General features: G+C 40.9%; 1 protein-coding gene across 1 annotated transcript in view; it reads right to left on the bottom strand.

Moving 5' to 3' along the window:
* Positions 1–4900: 4900 nt before the first annotated feature.
* MAN1A2 (mannosidase alpha class 1A member 2) overlaps positions 4901–15637 on the bottom strand; it is a 133931-nt gene continuing 123194 nt past the window's right edge. The window contains exons 12-13 of the mRNA XM_030962387.1: positions 11842–11957; positions 4901–9384 (exon numbers count right to left, since the gene is read on the bottom strand). Of these exons, the coding sequence (XP_030818247.1) occupies positions 9252–9384; positions 11842–11957 (249 nt within the window). The 3' untranslated portion in view covers positions 4901–9251. The remainder of the gene's footprint in view (positions 9385–11841; positions 11958–15637) is intronic.

The following is a 15637-nucleotide window of genomic DNA, read 5'->3' as shown; positions in this document are numbered from 1 at the left end:
TTTATTTTTTCTTTATTTTTAAGGGTGGTTCTCACCATTCTGAAAAAAAAAAAAAGGTCAGGGCTCGGAAATATTAAACTACGAGTGGCACAAAAGCTCGAGATTAAATAAAACCCCACAACTGCAGACATGGAAAAAGATCCTCAAACTCATTATTTAGAAGCAATCTCATAATTCCTGCAGCCTGATTCATCAGTTTTTTTAAAAATCAAGCTTGTCAAGCAGCTGAAGTACAGCCTTTTCCCAACAGGAGCCAGTTAAAATCTCATGGTGCCCACAGAGGTTACAGACCTCCACATCAAGTGATTTTTTCCCTCCAGGAAAAAGGCTCCTCACAGTCACAGTTTATGTCCCACATCACAAATGCATTTTCATCCTTTGTATTGATTTTCTGATCTGTTCAGGGCAGACTGCTGCGGCCCCTGTGCCTGGCTGGCTCTGCTCAGCCTCACTGACTCCCCAAACCAGGAATTTTGCATGTCCTGGCAAGTTACACACACAGGGGTGGGCAAAGGTTGTTCAGCATTGGGAGACACTGTGAGTGTTTGACATATGAACATTAATGTTCAAATGCCACCATTCTGGAAGTCAGTCTGATACTATTATTGAAAACAAAGTATGACTTCCAGATTCTGAGCTGACGTGCACCAGAGCACACCCAGCCATACCCTTGCCCTTTCCCAACAGCTCCAGCTAGCAAGAAGTTTCTACTGCAGGGGTAAAAAAAGGATGTGGGCAGAGCATCTTCCTGATGCCGCTAACCAGCCTCTGGCACCGAACATAACCTGTTCAGAGGGAACATCTCCAGGGCTACACACTGTGCTCTGTGAAGCCTGGATGTGCTTAACCCACAGACTTCTATTAAGAAATAGCATGAGCAGGATCTGGAGGAAATTTGAGGCAGTATATTGAAATGTTTTCTTAGGGGACACACTTGAAAAAGCAGCATTTGTGTATTATTTAAGCTAATAAAAAGTCAGTGTAATGATGTCACATGGATGTGGCTGTGAATTTTTCACTGTTATCATTGAAGTCATCAAACCCTGCTTCACAGCAAAGCAATTAATTCCACAAGTTGATGGCTGGCATGTATGCAAAGATTTGAAGGATTTTTTTTCCTGTGGAAAATTTCCACTTCAGCTGCAAAATATCTAATGAGAACCTGAAAACCTAACCTTGCTGTGATACAAGTAGAAATACAGTGCGGGAGGTTGGCATAAGGTTTAGCAGACTGTAGTACTGGTCTGACATAAATGGTTGCTCAAGTTACACTGGTTTTAAGATTCGAGCACACTAAGAGCAAGAATCTGTGCATTCTTTGAAATTATGTGCCTGGCTAAAGTGTACAAAATGCGTGACCATGTGTCAGTGCAGAGCTAAGAGAACACTTGCAAAAATGCCAGAGAACTGTCAGGGAAATCCCTCGATGTGAACATTAATTAGTGCAGAAATAGCCCACAGGCATAAAGCGCCCCAAGTAATAACAGGATGTGTACCCAAACAAAGGACAAGATAAGCCATCTAGAACTGGGTGTAGAAAGAATTTAAATGCATGCAACAGAGAGTATCTTCAGAGATTCTCTCTTGAGGGTACTGATGATCTTCCCTTATTTTGCTGTGTAAGAATTACTGCACAAAGGACTCTATTTGCAGAGTGTACCACTCCTCTGTTTTAATGTAATATTCTTAGTTACTTGGGTTTTGTTCAGTAACAATCTTTAGATCAAAAGAGATTGGTGTCCCTCTGTTGTTAACATTGCAACACCCTGCAATCTGTTTCCGATTTCTCCACAGAAAATCCAGTGGCGAAAGGTCATTGGATAACCGTGTTAGAAAATTTAATAGGAAGTCTTTTGGTGAATTTCTATTCATCATTACTCAAACAGCATAGCAAATGCGAGTGAGAAACTCCCATCCATGAAGCTAAGAAAGGCTTTTTACTTCCTGATTCCATGGCCTTTTACACTCACCCTGCCCTAGAAAGAGATAACAGAGCAAAGGAAAGAGCTTTTGTAAATTCAACCCTAGACTTAGAGATCCCACAGGAGCTCTGGAATGCAGGACAGCAAAGGACCTCCTACATCCTTGATTCAGGTACAAGAGACTGCAGGCAAGCACACAACATCACCCTTTTACTCAGCAGATAAACATGTTTTCTACTCCTAGGACCCCATTGTCAGAAATTATTCAGGTGTTGCAGGTATCAGTTTGTGTGGGGCTTTTGTGCAAGGTTTGTCCTCCTGGAAAAACAGCTTTTTTCTCTCCCAGGCTGATCAACCACTTGATGTGTTGTGGACAGCAGATGTCCCCTCTGTCAACCTTCCACTTTGCCAGGCTGGGTTCCTCTCACCTCTCCTGATGCCAACTCTCCATTCCCTGGTAAGCCTCAATACTCCTGTCTCCCCCGAGACAAGCCCTCCTCAATACAGGTGACCAGAACCACAGAGCACATCTCAGAGGTGCTCACCCATCTCTGCACAGCACTGACATGCTTCTTGTGTCATCAGAAACAGCCTCTCAGTGCATGGATGCCTTGCCAGCACCATGAGGCTCCTTGGCAGAGCTTGCTCTGTCCCTGACAGCCGCTATTGATTCAATAAGTGACTGGACTAATTCCAGAGAACAGCCCCAACTCCATGGATATCAAGGTCTATTAAATACCAAGATAACCACCTATGGCTCAGGAAGCTGCAGATGACTTCAGGGTACATTTGTGAAGCATCAAAATTCACTTTCCTGCTCTTCTGTTGGAATTTGCTCTTGATCAGAGTTGAGTCAAGATATGAGACCTTAGTTTTGACTCAGCACAACCATTTTAATTTTCACTTGCTCTTTTCACCCTGCATTGGTGATCTGTGTATTATGGCTGACTGTATGTTCAGCCATATATGTTCCATTTTGCTTGTTACTGATTTCAGATTGACAACATCACAGACTACAGCGAAAGGTTTTGCTCCTCGTCCCAGGAGGAACAACTTCGCATTTTAACTTTTTAAATTTCTTTTATCTTCTTCTGTTTCAGGCCTTAGCATTATCTGATCCTTCATTCTCTGTATTGACAATTCTTTCTAGATTTTTCTACAAACAAATTTTTCTTACCATTATGGACAGACATCACACCTGTCACCTGTGACTACTTGGAAATCACCTAAGAAAGCAAACAGTGACACTGTTGGTACACATGAACACATGGTGCTTTTCCCTTCCTCCCCAAATTCATCCCTGAATTTTTACCTGCAAGTACGTTTGGCTACATGAGTGACTGCTCTTTCTCAAACTATTTCTCTTCTCCCTTCCTCCCCAAATTCATCCCTGAATTTTTACCTGCAAGTAAGTTTGGCTACATGAGTGACTGCTCTTTCTCAAACTATTTCTCATGGGAGTTGGCCCAGCCAGAAATATTGTCAAAAAGACTCTTGCTCTTCATATTAAAAAAAAACACAACACACCATCATCAGCCTTCACACATCCCACATGTGAACCAGCACAGATAGAGTAATGCTTCCTTTCCAAAGCCCACAGAAAGCCTATGACTTTGTACTGAGAGAAGCCAGCTCCCAGAGCTACAAGACAAAGGCTAAAAATAATCCATTAAAGGATTAATTTCAGGATTTTTAAATACAGCTAATTAATATGCATAGGAAAGGCACATGGTCTCCAGGAAGGAGCACACACAATCACAGAGTCTGCAAGGGAACGGAGGGGGGGTGGGTGACATGCAGGCAGAGCGCCAGCAGAGAGATGAAAGAGGATATTCCCTATATATATATCCCTTGGGCAGAGAACATGGAAAAGAATGTCTGTTTCAGAGGAGGTGGAAGCAGAGGCGGGAAGCACTTCACTATTGAAGAGGCACAGACAATGCAGTGCAATCACAAAGGACAGGACACACTTTGCTACAGCAAGTGAATCCCAGTGAGGTGGTTCAGGGGCTGAGGACATCACAGGGAGATCAAGGGATGCAAATGCTGCTGCTTTGGAAGTGACGCCGCAGTTGGGAGCCGGGTGCAGTGTGAACATGCCAGTGCAAGAAGCTATGGAGCAACACATCGATGGAAATCTGAATCTCAAGGTGGATGGCATGGCAGTGCAGCAGGAGCCATGTGTTGCACTCAGTTATGGCACTTTGGAGGCAATTTCCTCTTATGATCATTGCATCCCCAAAACAAGGTACCATGTTTGAGCAACATGGGTGATGTCAGACAGAAAGGATTATCTACAGTTAATGTGAATCAGAAAGCAAATCTGGTTATCCACTGGCTGTACTGGAAAAAACAGAGCTAAAGCAGCAGTTCCAGAGAGTTTCAAGGTGCAGGGGGAAAACAAGCCCAGTTGAAGCCATTTCCCCATACCAGTTTCCCTGTGAATAACACTTAATTGGAAACTTTTTCCATTTCCCAGGCAGCAGAGGAATGGACGGACAGACTTTATTGCCCAACTCACTGGCTACTGAAGTCTCAAGAAAAGCTGGGGGTTTAACCTGGTGGCTTAATTATTTAGTACCACTGCTTGTCTGTCTGACCCTTTACCCTCATCTAAAAAGATCTTTGGACCTTTTAGCCACTTTCACACAATTTGAGAAATGGGGAGAAATCTCAAACTTTTGTGAGGTTTGCTGGCTTTCACAATGACACCCAGGAACAGCCTCAAAGTGTTATGCATGAAGCTGCATCTTGAGAGCCATCTGTGCACTACCGGGACCTGTCAGAAACAAGTACAGGGGTTTAATTTTGCAACAGGGGGTCTTGATACATGTTTACGTTGACAAAGTCCTTAGTAGAGCTGCAGGGGGAAAAAAAAGTTGCAGCACCACCATGCCTTTGGAATAGGGTCAGCTTCACACTTCAGTGCTACAGCATGCTGCTTTTGGAGGCAAAGGACAAAAAATACACTCTTTTCACTTAAAGACATTCTTTATTCAATCTTTTTTATATACAATATTATTTTTTTAATCTGTAAAAAGTACATATGCAGGATTCCAGGTCAGAGGCAGAAGGTTTCCACATCAGAAGATAGACTTTTGCCCTTTTATTATTTTGGAGGAAAAAAAAATTCTGTCAGTTTTAGACAAAGCAAGAATAAAGGCAGAATGCAAATCCAACTTCCACCAAGCAATTAGGATTAAAGGCAACAATTCACTGTAACAGGTCAGGCTGTGTCCTCTGACTTTGGTGGTTCCCAACTTTCCTGGGTAATTACAGAGCAGTTTGTTAGAAGGTGCTGACAGCTGAAGCAGCTCGTGCTTATCATCTCTGCTACAGCTTGCACACAACTTGCAAGAGAGCCTGGGCTTCCTCTTTGTATGGCAACTCAAACTCTTGAGTCAGAAGACTGCTTTTCTCAAAATTCAAGGAGTGAAAGAGGGATGTCTTACTCAGGGTGAACTCATTTGCCAACTACAGTGTGGATCAAGAGCTTGCTTTCATTTTTCTCTGGCATCAAGAAGCCTGTTTCTTATTTGTCCCCTTATAAACATGAGCTAGGCTTAGTAGTGTAAATACCAACAGGACTTTGCTTAGGGGTGCACCTCTAACCTTAAAGGATGGCATTACAGGGAGTGTGTAATTATTGTTACTTTTCAGAACCCAGGCAATATTCAAATCTTGTAAAATACTGTGAGGGAATGTGTCAGTGTTTGGGAGCTAGAACACAGTGATCCATACATCTGGAGCAGAGAGCTGAAAGAACAGCAAAGGTGTGACTGGCACATGGAACTACTCGCTCTTCCTTCTACTCCAGGGCACTTGCTATTTTCTATACTTTCCTTGAACATTCAGTTTGAAGGACTATATTGTGCAGCAAAATTAACACTCAGAATATCATTCAAGGTATTTTTTTATTTAGAGGACAATTCTAAGAAGTTGACTTCTTGACTGCAGGACATGCACAGCTCCAGGGTTGTTAATGGAAGCTGCAGAAATCTGGCCTCTTTGAAAAGCCAAGCTCTAATTGTTAGAAAAAAAAGTACTACTGGCAGATCCCAACCAACAGGCAAGTTTGAGGCTTCGATTAGGAAAAGAACCATACATCCTTGTTTTGACTGCATGCAAACAGGAAATAGACAATTTTAGGATTTCCAGGCTCTTGCCCAAATCCAGTGTGCCAGAAATGCACATGATTTTCTGGTTTTTGTTTTATTCTGTAAGGGGAGAGGGTATTGTAGAAGTTGTAAAATGGGACAGCTACCTAGAGAAAATGAGGATTGTTTTGTTAGAGAGTACAGTGCAAGACTCAGAAACAGCTAGGACTAAAAAGTCATTTTTGTGCTTAAATTTACACTCTTGTCTTCAAGAAAGTAAGACAGCAGCAAGAGAATGAAATGGCAACATTCTACTGTACCTTATGTACCCAGAGGGAAAACAGTCTGAACTTTGGGTTGCACATAATGCCATTTTGCAGATCAGAACCTATTTTTCTGTGAAGGACTCAGAAGGAGGGCACATCACTTCAGTCAGAAGTTTCAGTATCTGTGGTGCTTGGTAATTAAGCATGTACCTCGGCCAGAACGCATAACCTCCAAACTCTGCTTGATCTAGGAAATCTCAGGATGAAATTTATGAAAGTCACAGTAATTAGTCCTTAAAATGCATTGTTTTTTATAGACTCTGCACATCATTAGCTTTTGGAGAAAAAGGCCAGTTGGTATTTTAAAGAGTGATGGAGAATAAACTGACTGTTATTGGGGTAACTGGAAAACAAGAAACAAGTGTTCTTTATTTGGTTCCTGCTGCTTATCTACACAGAGAAGAAACAGCGGTACTGTACATCTACTTTGAGAAGAACACCATCCCATAACATGAAATGGCTTAGTCTTCAATTCAGGCATTCTTGTGGCAATAAGTTAACCCACTGGGATTCATGGAGAAGTAAAATTTGAAGGGTTCCTCTTTAATTCACAAGAGGGGGATGGAGGAGGAGAAGCAAGTTTGCTGTTTCTGGGACTCCTTGACATTTCTCTGAACAGACTGGCAGCCACTCTACACCTGCATTTACCAGGAGGAGTGCAGGGACAGGTCTATGGGGCAGAAAGGGCTTTTTTATTTTTAATTCTTTCTTTCTTTCTTAACAGAAAGGTCTGCTTTTCCTCTTTCTTCTACATACCCAGAGACATGTAGGAGAACAAGGCAATCGAGTGCAGTTTTAAACCAATAACAGTTCTCATAGGATCAGAAAAACAATTTGAAAACACAGCATATCTGAACTTGGGAAAATGAAAAATTACTAGTTCTTCAGTAAGTCACTGAATAATAATTAGAAAAATAAATTAATGTGGGGCCAGTAAGAAGAATCCATTTATTAAGCGACTTCTAATTTTAAATAAACAATTACTGAAATCAGTATTACTTACTATACCGATTACTTTACAAGTTCTCAAATTATTTTTAGGATACTGCTGCAAATTACAGTAACAAAGTAACTGCTATTAAGGTACAAACATTGAGACTCAAACTTTTCCCAAGCCCCATGTTTTCTTCCTCTTAAACTAAAGTAACTGTCTGGAAAAAAAGCATCTGACAGCATTTTTACTTAGATCCTATGATGATTTCTATGTCTAAGTTAGTGACACTGACAAATGAAGAGTGATTTTGGGGGGAAACTCTACAGTCAGATGTAATATAACATGATAAGGAGCTAAGTTTTTTTTTTAAAACTTCATATAAAAACATTTTTGAGGAGGGAAAACAGCACTCACTCCCTTTAAATCTGATGCTGTACTGCTGTAGTTCACTAAAGAGTTCTCCCACTTGCTTCAGTAAAAAACATCATCAAGATTTTTTAAAGACTCAACCTGTGCATTAATTAGGAGGGAAACCTGCAGGCTGTTTGTCAGCAAAGGAGCCAGTCACCATGGCAAAAAGATCTGAGAGCTATATAGACGAATAAAAAGAATAGTTTGAGCTGTAATTATTCTGAACAACAGTAAAAGAGATGGAGGAAGACAAAACTGAAAAGATAAAAAATCTGGAAAGATGAAACTTTTTTAGCAAATAAATGAAGACTGAAAAAGACTCCATTTAAGGGATACTATCCAGCCGAACCATGAAGTACTTGAAAACACTCCATGCATTTAGCAGCATCATAAATTAATGAAAGAAGAGACTTTTCAGTTTCTTTTTCCAGTCACATATAAGAGATGTTAGGCTGCTTCCAAAGATCATGTTGGATTTGTACTGGCGCACCCAGAAGAAAAGCAAGTTTTGTAAAGTAAATCAAAAGCAGTTTTAGGCTTCAGTCAGACACACATATACCTGTGAAGAAGGTTCTGTGAATAGTATCCAAAGAATGAAATGTAACAGATTGTGTACAAAAATACAGAGCAGCAAGTTCTCACTGCTTAGCTCAAGGGGAGCTTCTTTTAGTTCCATATACTGTATCCTCCTATATAAATCATGAAACAGTTATGCTCATGTTGTCATCTCTGTTTATTTAGCTAAAAGAACCAGGACTAAGAGGAGAATGGTTTTTTCATGTCACATAATTTGTGAGGAAGGGAAACTTAGGCTCCTTCCTACTCCAGTGATATGCTCCAGACTCTGACTGAGCTTGCCAAATGAACTAAGCCCACTCTGCTGACAGTGAACTACAAACCAAATGCTTACTAATTGTTTTTTCTTTTTTGGATATAAGCATTACTTTGAAAAGGGAAAATGAGGAGGCAATATTTTTTGTACTTTAGGTCTAACAGATAAGAGGCTCTGAGAATGGCTGCCAGTCTGGACAGATGCTCCTTAGAAAATTCAGACAGGTACAGAAAGAAATTCAAATCCTGATGCTGCTGGTGCAGTGGTGTTGCTTTGTTCATGCCATCATAAAAAATTTTGAAAAAAAGAAAAAAAGAAAGGAAAAGAAAACCTAGGTATTTGGAACCCACCCAATCTGAAGAGGTGACTGTGTGTTGTTCCTTGCAACAGCAAGCAGCAAGTTCCTTTCCCTGGAAGGGAAAGCCTCTTCTTCCTCATGCTGCTGCATTAATATTATCTGTAGATTCCATGTCTTGCCAGGGTTCAAAGCGTGTGAAGTCCCCGTCCTGCAAAAATCACACTCGTGTGTTTTGGTCATGTATAAAACAGAACTTTTAACTTATTTATATGTTGAAGAGCTTCATTTCCCATGCCAATACTTGCTTGACTCGGGGGTCTAGGTTTACCAAGTGTCTGTCTGTCTGTCTCCCCTCCTGCTAAAGTCTCAAGTAGTCCATGTAAACAAAACAGAGCTGAAAACAGTCTCTCTTCCTCTTCATAGAGCTGTTTTTATCGATATGCAGGATTTCCTGACAGTGTGGTGTTGGCTAAATGTAAAACAGGCAGAGGATGAGCTTCTGTGTTAAAAACCCAGTTGTCTAATGGTAGAAGATCATCATTGGAGAAAAGCAGATACAAATACCTGGACAAGACAGAGATGAAAAACATGGGTATTAAAGCAGAACACAGGCAGGCAGGAGCAAGAGACCATCTTGAGGCCTCACAGTTCAGCAACTACAGCTATAAACAAATTACTTGCTTTCAATCTTTGTACTGCATACACACAGCCTTTCCTATTACGATGATCTGAAGTCATTTTTATTATGATCAAACCCTTCAAAGAAAGTTGTTATAAAGACAACAATTTAATCTTTCCAAGAAACTTCAGGTTTTCGAGTCTCCCTTTAAAGACCTGCAGTGTAAAACAAACATCAAGATCCCAACCACAACTACTTGGGGGACAAGAGAGCAGAGAAGAAGTTGTCAAAAAGCTTTTCTTAACGGAGGAAACCCACTTGGAAATTACCAATCCTCTTTAATCCAAATCAAAGATTTTGTGGCATCACAATAAAAGCTGCTCAACCATGGCAGGCATCTGATTTGTCATCACCATTCTGGAAGCTGGTTCAGCTTCTGGTGAGAGGAAATGGGACAACAGATTGTGCAGAGGTTTTCACAGATGTTGTACATTATAATAAAATGCAGAGGACACGAAGCATGTAACAAAATAAGGATTACTGGATATATGCAGAGAAAAATTATTTGTTGTTCCTTTTTTCCTAATACACACTTTGAATGTGGCTGTGCTGTAACTCTGTAGGACATACTGGTAGTAGGGATCTGTCAAAGTTTCCTAACACAACAGCTAAAACTCAAATGATATTTCCCTTGTTACAGAACACCTGGCTGTGTGAGCGCAAGCACAACGGCGTGGGTGTACAGGATCTCTCACCTCCTGCTTGCTTTCCTGCCATCCAGAAAAAGACAGCTCTTGCTGCACTTGACAAGGAAAGGGTGTCATTCCCATTAGTGGACTCTGCCGCATCCAGAATGCACACACTTGTTCTGCTGCTCCTTCGCCCTCTCTCCATCAGACACTGGGAGTGTCTGCTGCTTTCAGCCCTGTGTCACTGCCTGATCAATTCTTCTGCTGCCTTTATTTGCCAGCTCTATCCACAATCCAGTCAGTGGAGCCTTACTTTTTCTTTCCTTCCTCATCTATTTACTGTTTACAGATAAAAATTTCCTGCAGAAATGATTCAGTTTTGTCACACATATCTTGTTTCCTTCTCCACACTCTTCATTTGTCTTTAAAGCATCAGGCCTTTCCTTTCCTCAATACTTCTGCCTCGCTCTCTCCTACTGCAGCTCTCCAAGCTCTTTCTCACCACAGCAGCAATATTTCATCTTACTCAAACTCACCTTCCTCATTTGATTCACACTTTTCCTTTGAATAACTTAAGCAACCTATTTCTCCATCTTGGTCCTTCCCACTCAACAGGTACCTTCATGCCAGGTACTGCTCAAAACTCTCAAATTTGCTGTGTATCTCTGGTGAACTGAAGTATCCAAGCAGCAAGAAAGTATACTTGGGACAGTTACCAAATTTGAATTTGAGAGGAACGAATATGCAGAAGTAATCATCAATAGAGGAAAATATTACAGCAGGTATTGCTTAAGACATATTTTATGCCCCTCTTCTGAGGAACATCTTCGTTTTTCTCATGACATCATACTCAACCCTTCTGTCTTTATTTTCCTTTGGGCTATCTCATTGTGAAACCAGTTTCTGGTTTGGGCTATGCCAATTGCATTCATGTCAAAAACATCTAATATTCAGCTCTTCAATAAACCTTCATTTTGTTCCACAAGAAGGAAATGCTCCAAATCAAAAGTCAATAAAAATTTCTGAGTTCTTTCCTAGAAATGCCACCATCTGCAATGCTTGCACTATAATATATCCAGTTTCTGAATGATGCATCAGTGAATTTTCAGATCTCCTTGTGATTATTTAAGATGCAGACAGGATTCTGGTGATATATCAAAAGTCAGCCTTGCCACCACACAAGTTCCTTAGGAGAAGATTTCATTCTCTTATTTGGCTTTTATAAGCAGATCAATCATATACCATCAGCTCCTGGAGAGGTACTGTTTCTCTGCCCTGACCTCTTTGAAACTGCTGCCTCTCTCTTTGGGACCACTGCTTTTAGTCTCCAGAAAATGAACTTAAAGGAGTAAGTGAAATGAAATTAAAGAAGACAATAGAGGACATAGCAGTGGCTGACTTCCTTTTTATAATGGTAACACAAGGCAACAAAGTATTGTGATTACCTGGAGGAATTTGGTAAGAAGCCAGAAGTATAGAATGGTCACACTATCCTCTTAGACACAATGAACTTGGAGTCCCTTTTTCCCAGTGAAACATGCTGTGATGCCTGAATTAGACACAAAACCTGCCATTTTCAGGACCTGCTTTCTGTTCCATTTGGTGCTCCTAATACTCAAAATCAGTCTTTGTCTCCTTTAGCTACCTGTGGAGCATCTTCTAGAATTTAGATGTGAGTTTTTACAGAAAGATGCAGAAGTCGAAAGGACTTACTTCAAAGTTTCAGCAAGGAAAAAGCTCTGCTGTACATCATCATATGTAGGAGATGAGGAATACACATCCTTGACACCAGAAAAGCCACCACTAACTCGGCAGTACTTGTCAATTGCCTGCAAAAAGGAAGGGAAAAGACACAGAGAATTTAACTGTAGAACAAAATCTGGAAATTTTCAAGTGTCAAGCTTGATCAACAAAGAAGGTGGTTCTTTTTTGTGCTGCATTTTTCTGCTGTGAATCACTTTGTTGAAGGATGCTAAGGACATTAACAGTTTACGCTGAAAAAAAAAGAAAAATAGACTGGAGACATACAGAAGTAGCATCCTTCCAGCGTTATTAATGACACTACATTTGGCAAACTGCTACATGTTAAGAAAGTATTCTGGGGAAGAACACTTTCTTTCCTGGGTATTTACTGTTGGCTGATATTGATGACATGACAAGGATTCCGTAGACTTTTTCTCTGAGCTCATGCAGTTCCTCATTGGTGACACTGGGTAGAACATCAGTCAAATCAATGGAGTAAGTGCTGTGATGTGCACAGGAAGGTAACAAACATCCCTGGATTTTGGAGCTGGAAGAGTCTGAAGAGTTATAGGAATTCTTTGATTGGTAGCTAGTCATGGAGACTTATTGAAAGTAGAAATAAAATACTGTACTCATCTTTATGGACTGTTGATTCCACCCTGTAAACTCTTCTAGCTGCTGCTTTCTCCCCTCATCTCCTTCTCCTACCTATGCTATTCTGTGTTTCCTGTTTATACAGCTGAAACTCAAGTCAGTTTGCATGCTGGACTGCAGCAGAGCTCTTTACCTTTAAAGCATGGAGTTTAAATCCATGCACATTCCATGAAGGAAGAGGCCAATGGATTCTTCCCCTCCCCAGCTCCAACACAGTACTGTGAAAAGCACAATGGAAGAGGAGGAGACTGGAAAGAAAGCATTAGTACCTCAGAGCACCTCTCGCCTACACTTTCATTATTCCACTCGCATGCACGACCTTACAGCACACAAGGATATCAGCCATTAAAACTGGCTCTGAAGAAATGATTCACAGGTTATTTGTGCTTCCCTGCTGCTTTGACTGTGCTTCCTCAGCAGATACCAACTCTTTTAATAGATTCATGCAGGGACAGAAAAGAAGCAGGGATGAAGGAAAATGTTTGTCTCGGGATGTCTGTCATTACCAACGACTGAACACAGCCACCTGTAGCTCAGTAATCTATGATTCAGCCCAATAGCCTCGTGTGAAGCTCCTCTCCACATGGTGCTTTAGGCCCACATTTCTGTTAATTCTGATTTTTGCTAGTTATACTCAGCAGAAGCTGAGGGGAGTCAAGGCAGGGGAGCAAATAAGTTTTGAATGATGCCCTTTTTATGCACAGAAAACAGATTCAATCAAAACTAACTCTTCAAGGACCTCAGTATCGCCTTTGCATACTAGAAATACTGGGAGACAGAGAGGAATTTTCCACTGGACAAATGGACAAAGAATGGCAGTAGATGGTATCACTGAAATCAGGAGGAAAAGCGAAAAATTGAGCAGGATACCCAGGACAGTAAGTCACAGCACAGCAGGTACTACAGCTGACCTCCTCCTAGAACATACTCTTACCCTGTGGAATTCTCAGACTGTTCACAGACCAAAGAATAATCCAGACTGTACAAAGTTCTTTCAAGTTTCCAAAAAGCAAGGTTTTAGAAAAGCAAGTGGAGAGACTGGCAAAACGATGTTATTGGAATGGCTGTGGCTCTAGAGTCTGAACTTCTGCCAAGAAAGGTACATTCTTTCTTGGCAAAATCTAATGCTTGCTGTAATTCCTTATCTCAAGCACAGCTTTCTCCAAGTTTGTATGGAAACTCTCCATTTTTTGTTGGGACTTGAGTCTAAAAGGAGGAAGTCTCTGGATGAATTACTTTCAGATTTGGTTACTGGTGCAGGATAGGGCCACACTGAGACTACTCAGATGCTGAGAGCTGGGTGGACCAGATTTTCTCTACAGTGAAGAGAAAGGTGTATGTGACACATCTAACCCAACAGCACTGAATGCATGACAATCTCTTTGTCTGCACGTTCTTGCACAACAAAAGTGATGCTAGCTACCACACGGCAGCCAAACAACATCAACAACACAAACAACCCCAACACCACACTCTCCACAGAAACCACACCCATCAACCAAACCAGCAAAAAGGAAAGAAAAAAATGAATTGCTTAGCTTCTGAAGAAATAATGCATTCACTGTTTACAGAACAATTTGCATATTCCTCCCCAGAACTCCTACAGCCACCAGGCAGGTGTTATATGAATAAACAAGAGCCAAAGCACTTTTGCTTTATAGGCAGAAAATGAAGTGCCTGCTCTTGGCACTACCCCCTTTTATAATAATGCAGAACATGACCTTGTGTCTGCTCTGAAGCACGGCAAGACGGAGGAGGAAGCCGCAGTGTTTACAACTCCTACCAGAATTCCCAGCATACAGCCTGATCAGGACAGAGTTTCTCTGGTCAACCAGTCAGCAACCCTGATGCTGTATGCCACAGCCTGTACAGGAGAAACCTGCTAGTGACTGTGGCAAAATGAAAACAAGGAATACATGGTACCACTGTTAGGGCACCATCTCCTTTCCCCAAAAGAATTAAATCCCCAAGCCAGTGTAAGAGACAAAACTTGCCTATTTTGGAAATTGTAGCTAATGGATAGCACTGAGATTCTCCTCTGTGCTGTAGAGGTCTCATATTTGGGTAACCAAGTGCAAAACTGGTGAAGCCAGCAGGCCTACAAGCCTAGAGAGAGAAATGTGTGATCTGTATCAGCTTTTTTTTTCCTTACGGTTACCAAGTAACCTTGTATCTTCAGAAATGTCTCCTTGGGAAGGCAGACTTGTGTTCAGAATAGGCAAAGGATTTACCCTAGCTGATCAGAGTTCTACGTAATACAGGTAGTAATGAACTGTACAGGAAAAAAGCCTCTGAAAGATTGCTTTACAGCTATTCATCCAAATAGAAAATTTTAAAACATGAACAAATAATTTGTCCTTGATTGCAAGATGTACAGAACTTCAGGACACTGGCTGAAAATCTTGATGTCACAGACAAGCGGCTTAAATGCCACTTGAAATTCTCAGTGTTCTGTCTTCACAGAGACTTCAGAGCACTTGGTGTAGTGGCATCTGCTTTGCCACCCAGATACACTTTCACTCCAGAGCTGAATACCAGTCTCCCTGATGAAACAATGCTTAATTTATTGCACCAGAGAATACAGGGAAGCTCCAAGATGATTGGAAGGGTATTAAGGTAATATTGCTACCATTATGAGGCATTGGCAGACTGAATAATATTAAGATGGCATCCCTGATGTTAGTTCCAGTCACTTATAGCACTTACAGAGACACATGGAGATAATATATATATGAATTAGAGGATAACTGACACCAATCAGCATGGTTTTACAGAAAACCATTTTGGTCACAAGCTTGATTTCATTCTTTGAGAGCTACAAATTTAACAAATAAAGGTAACAGTGAAGCTATAATAAACTTAAAAGCTTCTAAGGCAATTGCCATGGTATTTAAGATGTTATGGGAAGACAAGGCAGCACTATACCATATCAATATAATTCAATTTAAAATTGACTGACAGTGTTTTCTAAGAAAGAACTGGCAATGCAAAATCATCACAAAATAGAGCTGCTTCTCACAGAGATCCACAAGGAGCAGTCTAAAGTTCTATCAATCACTGCAACACTGCTGCTGGCTAAAATGACATACGTAAATAAAAGCAGACAGTGTAA

This window comes from Camarhynchus parvulus, chromosome 1 (assembly GCF_901933205.1).
Source record: "Camarhynchus parvulus chromosome 1, STF_HiC, whole genome shotgun sequence".
Lineage (NCBI taxonomy): Eukaryota > Metazoa > Chordata > Aves > Passeriformes > Thraupidae > Camarhynchus > Camarhynchus parvulus.
The sequence above is the reverse complement of the archived record's forward strand: the minus strand, read 5'-3'. Positions and strand labels throughout refer to the sequence as shown.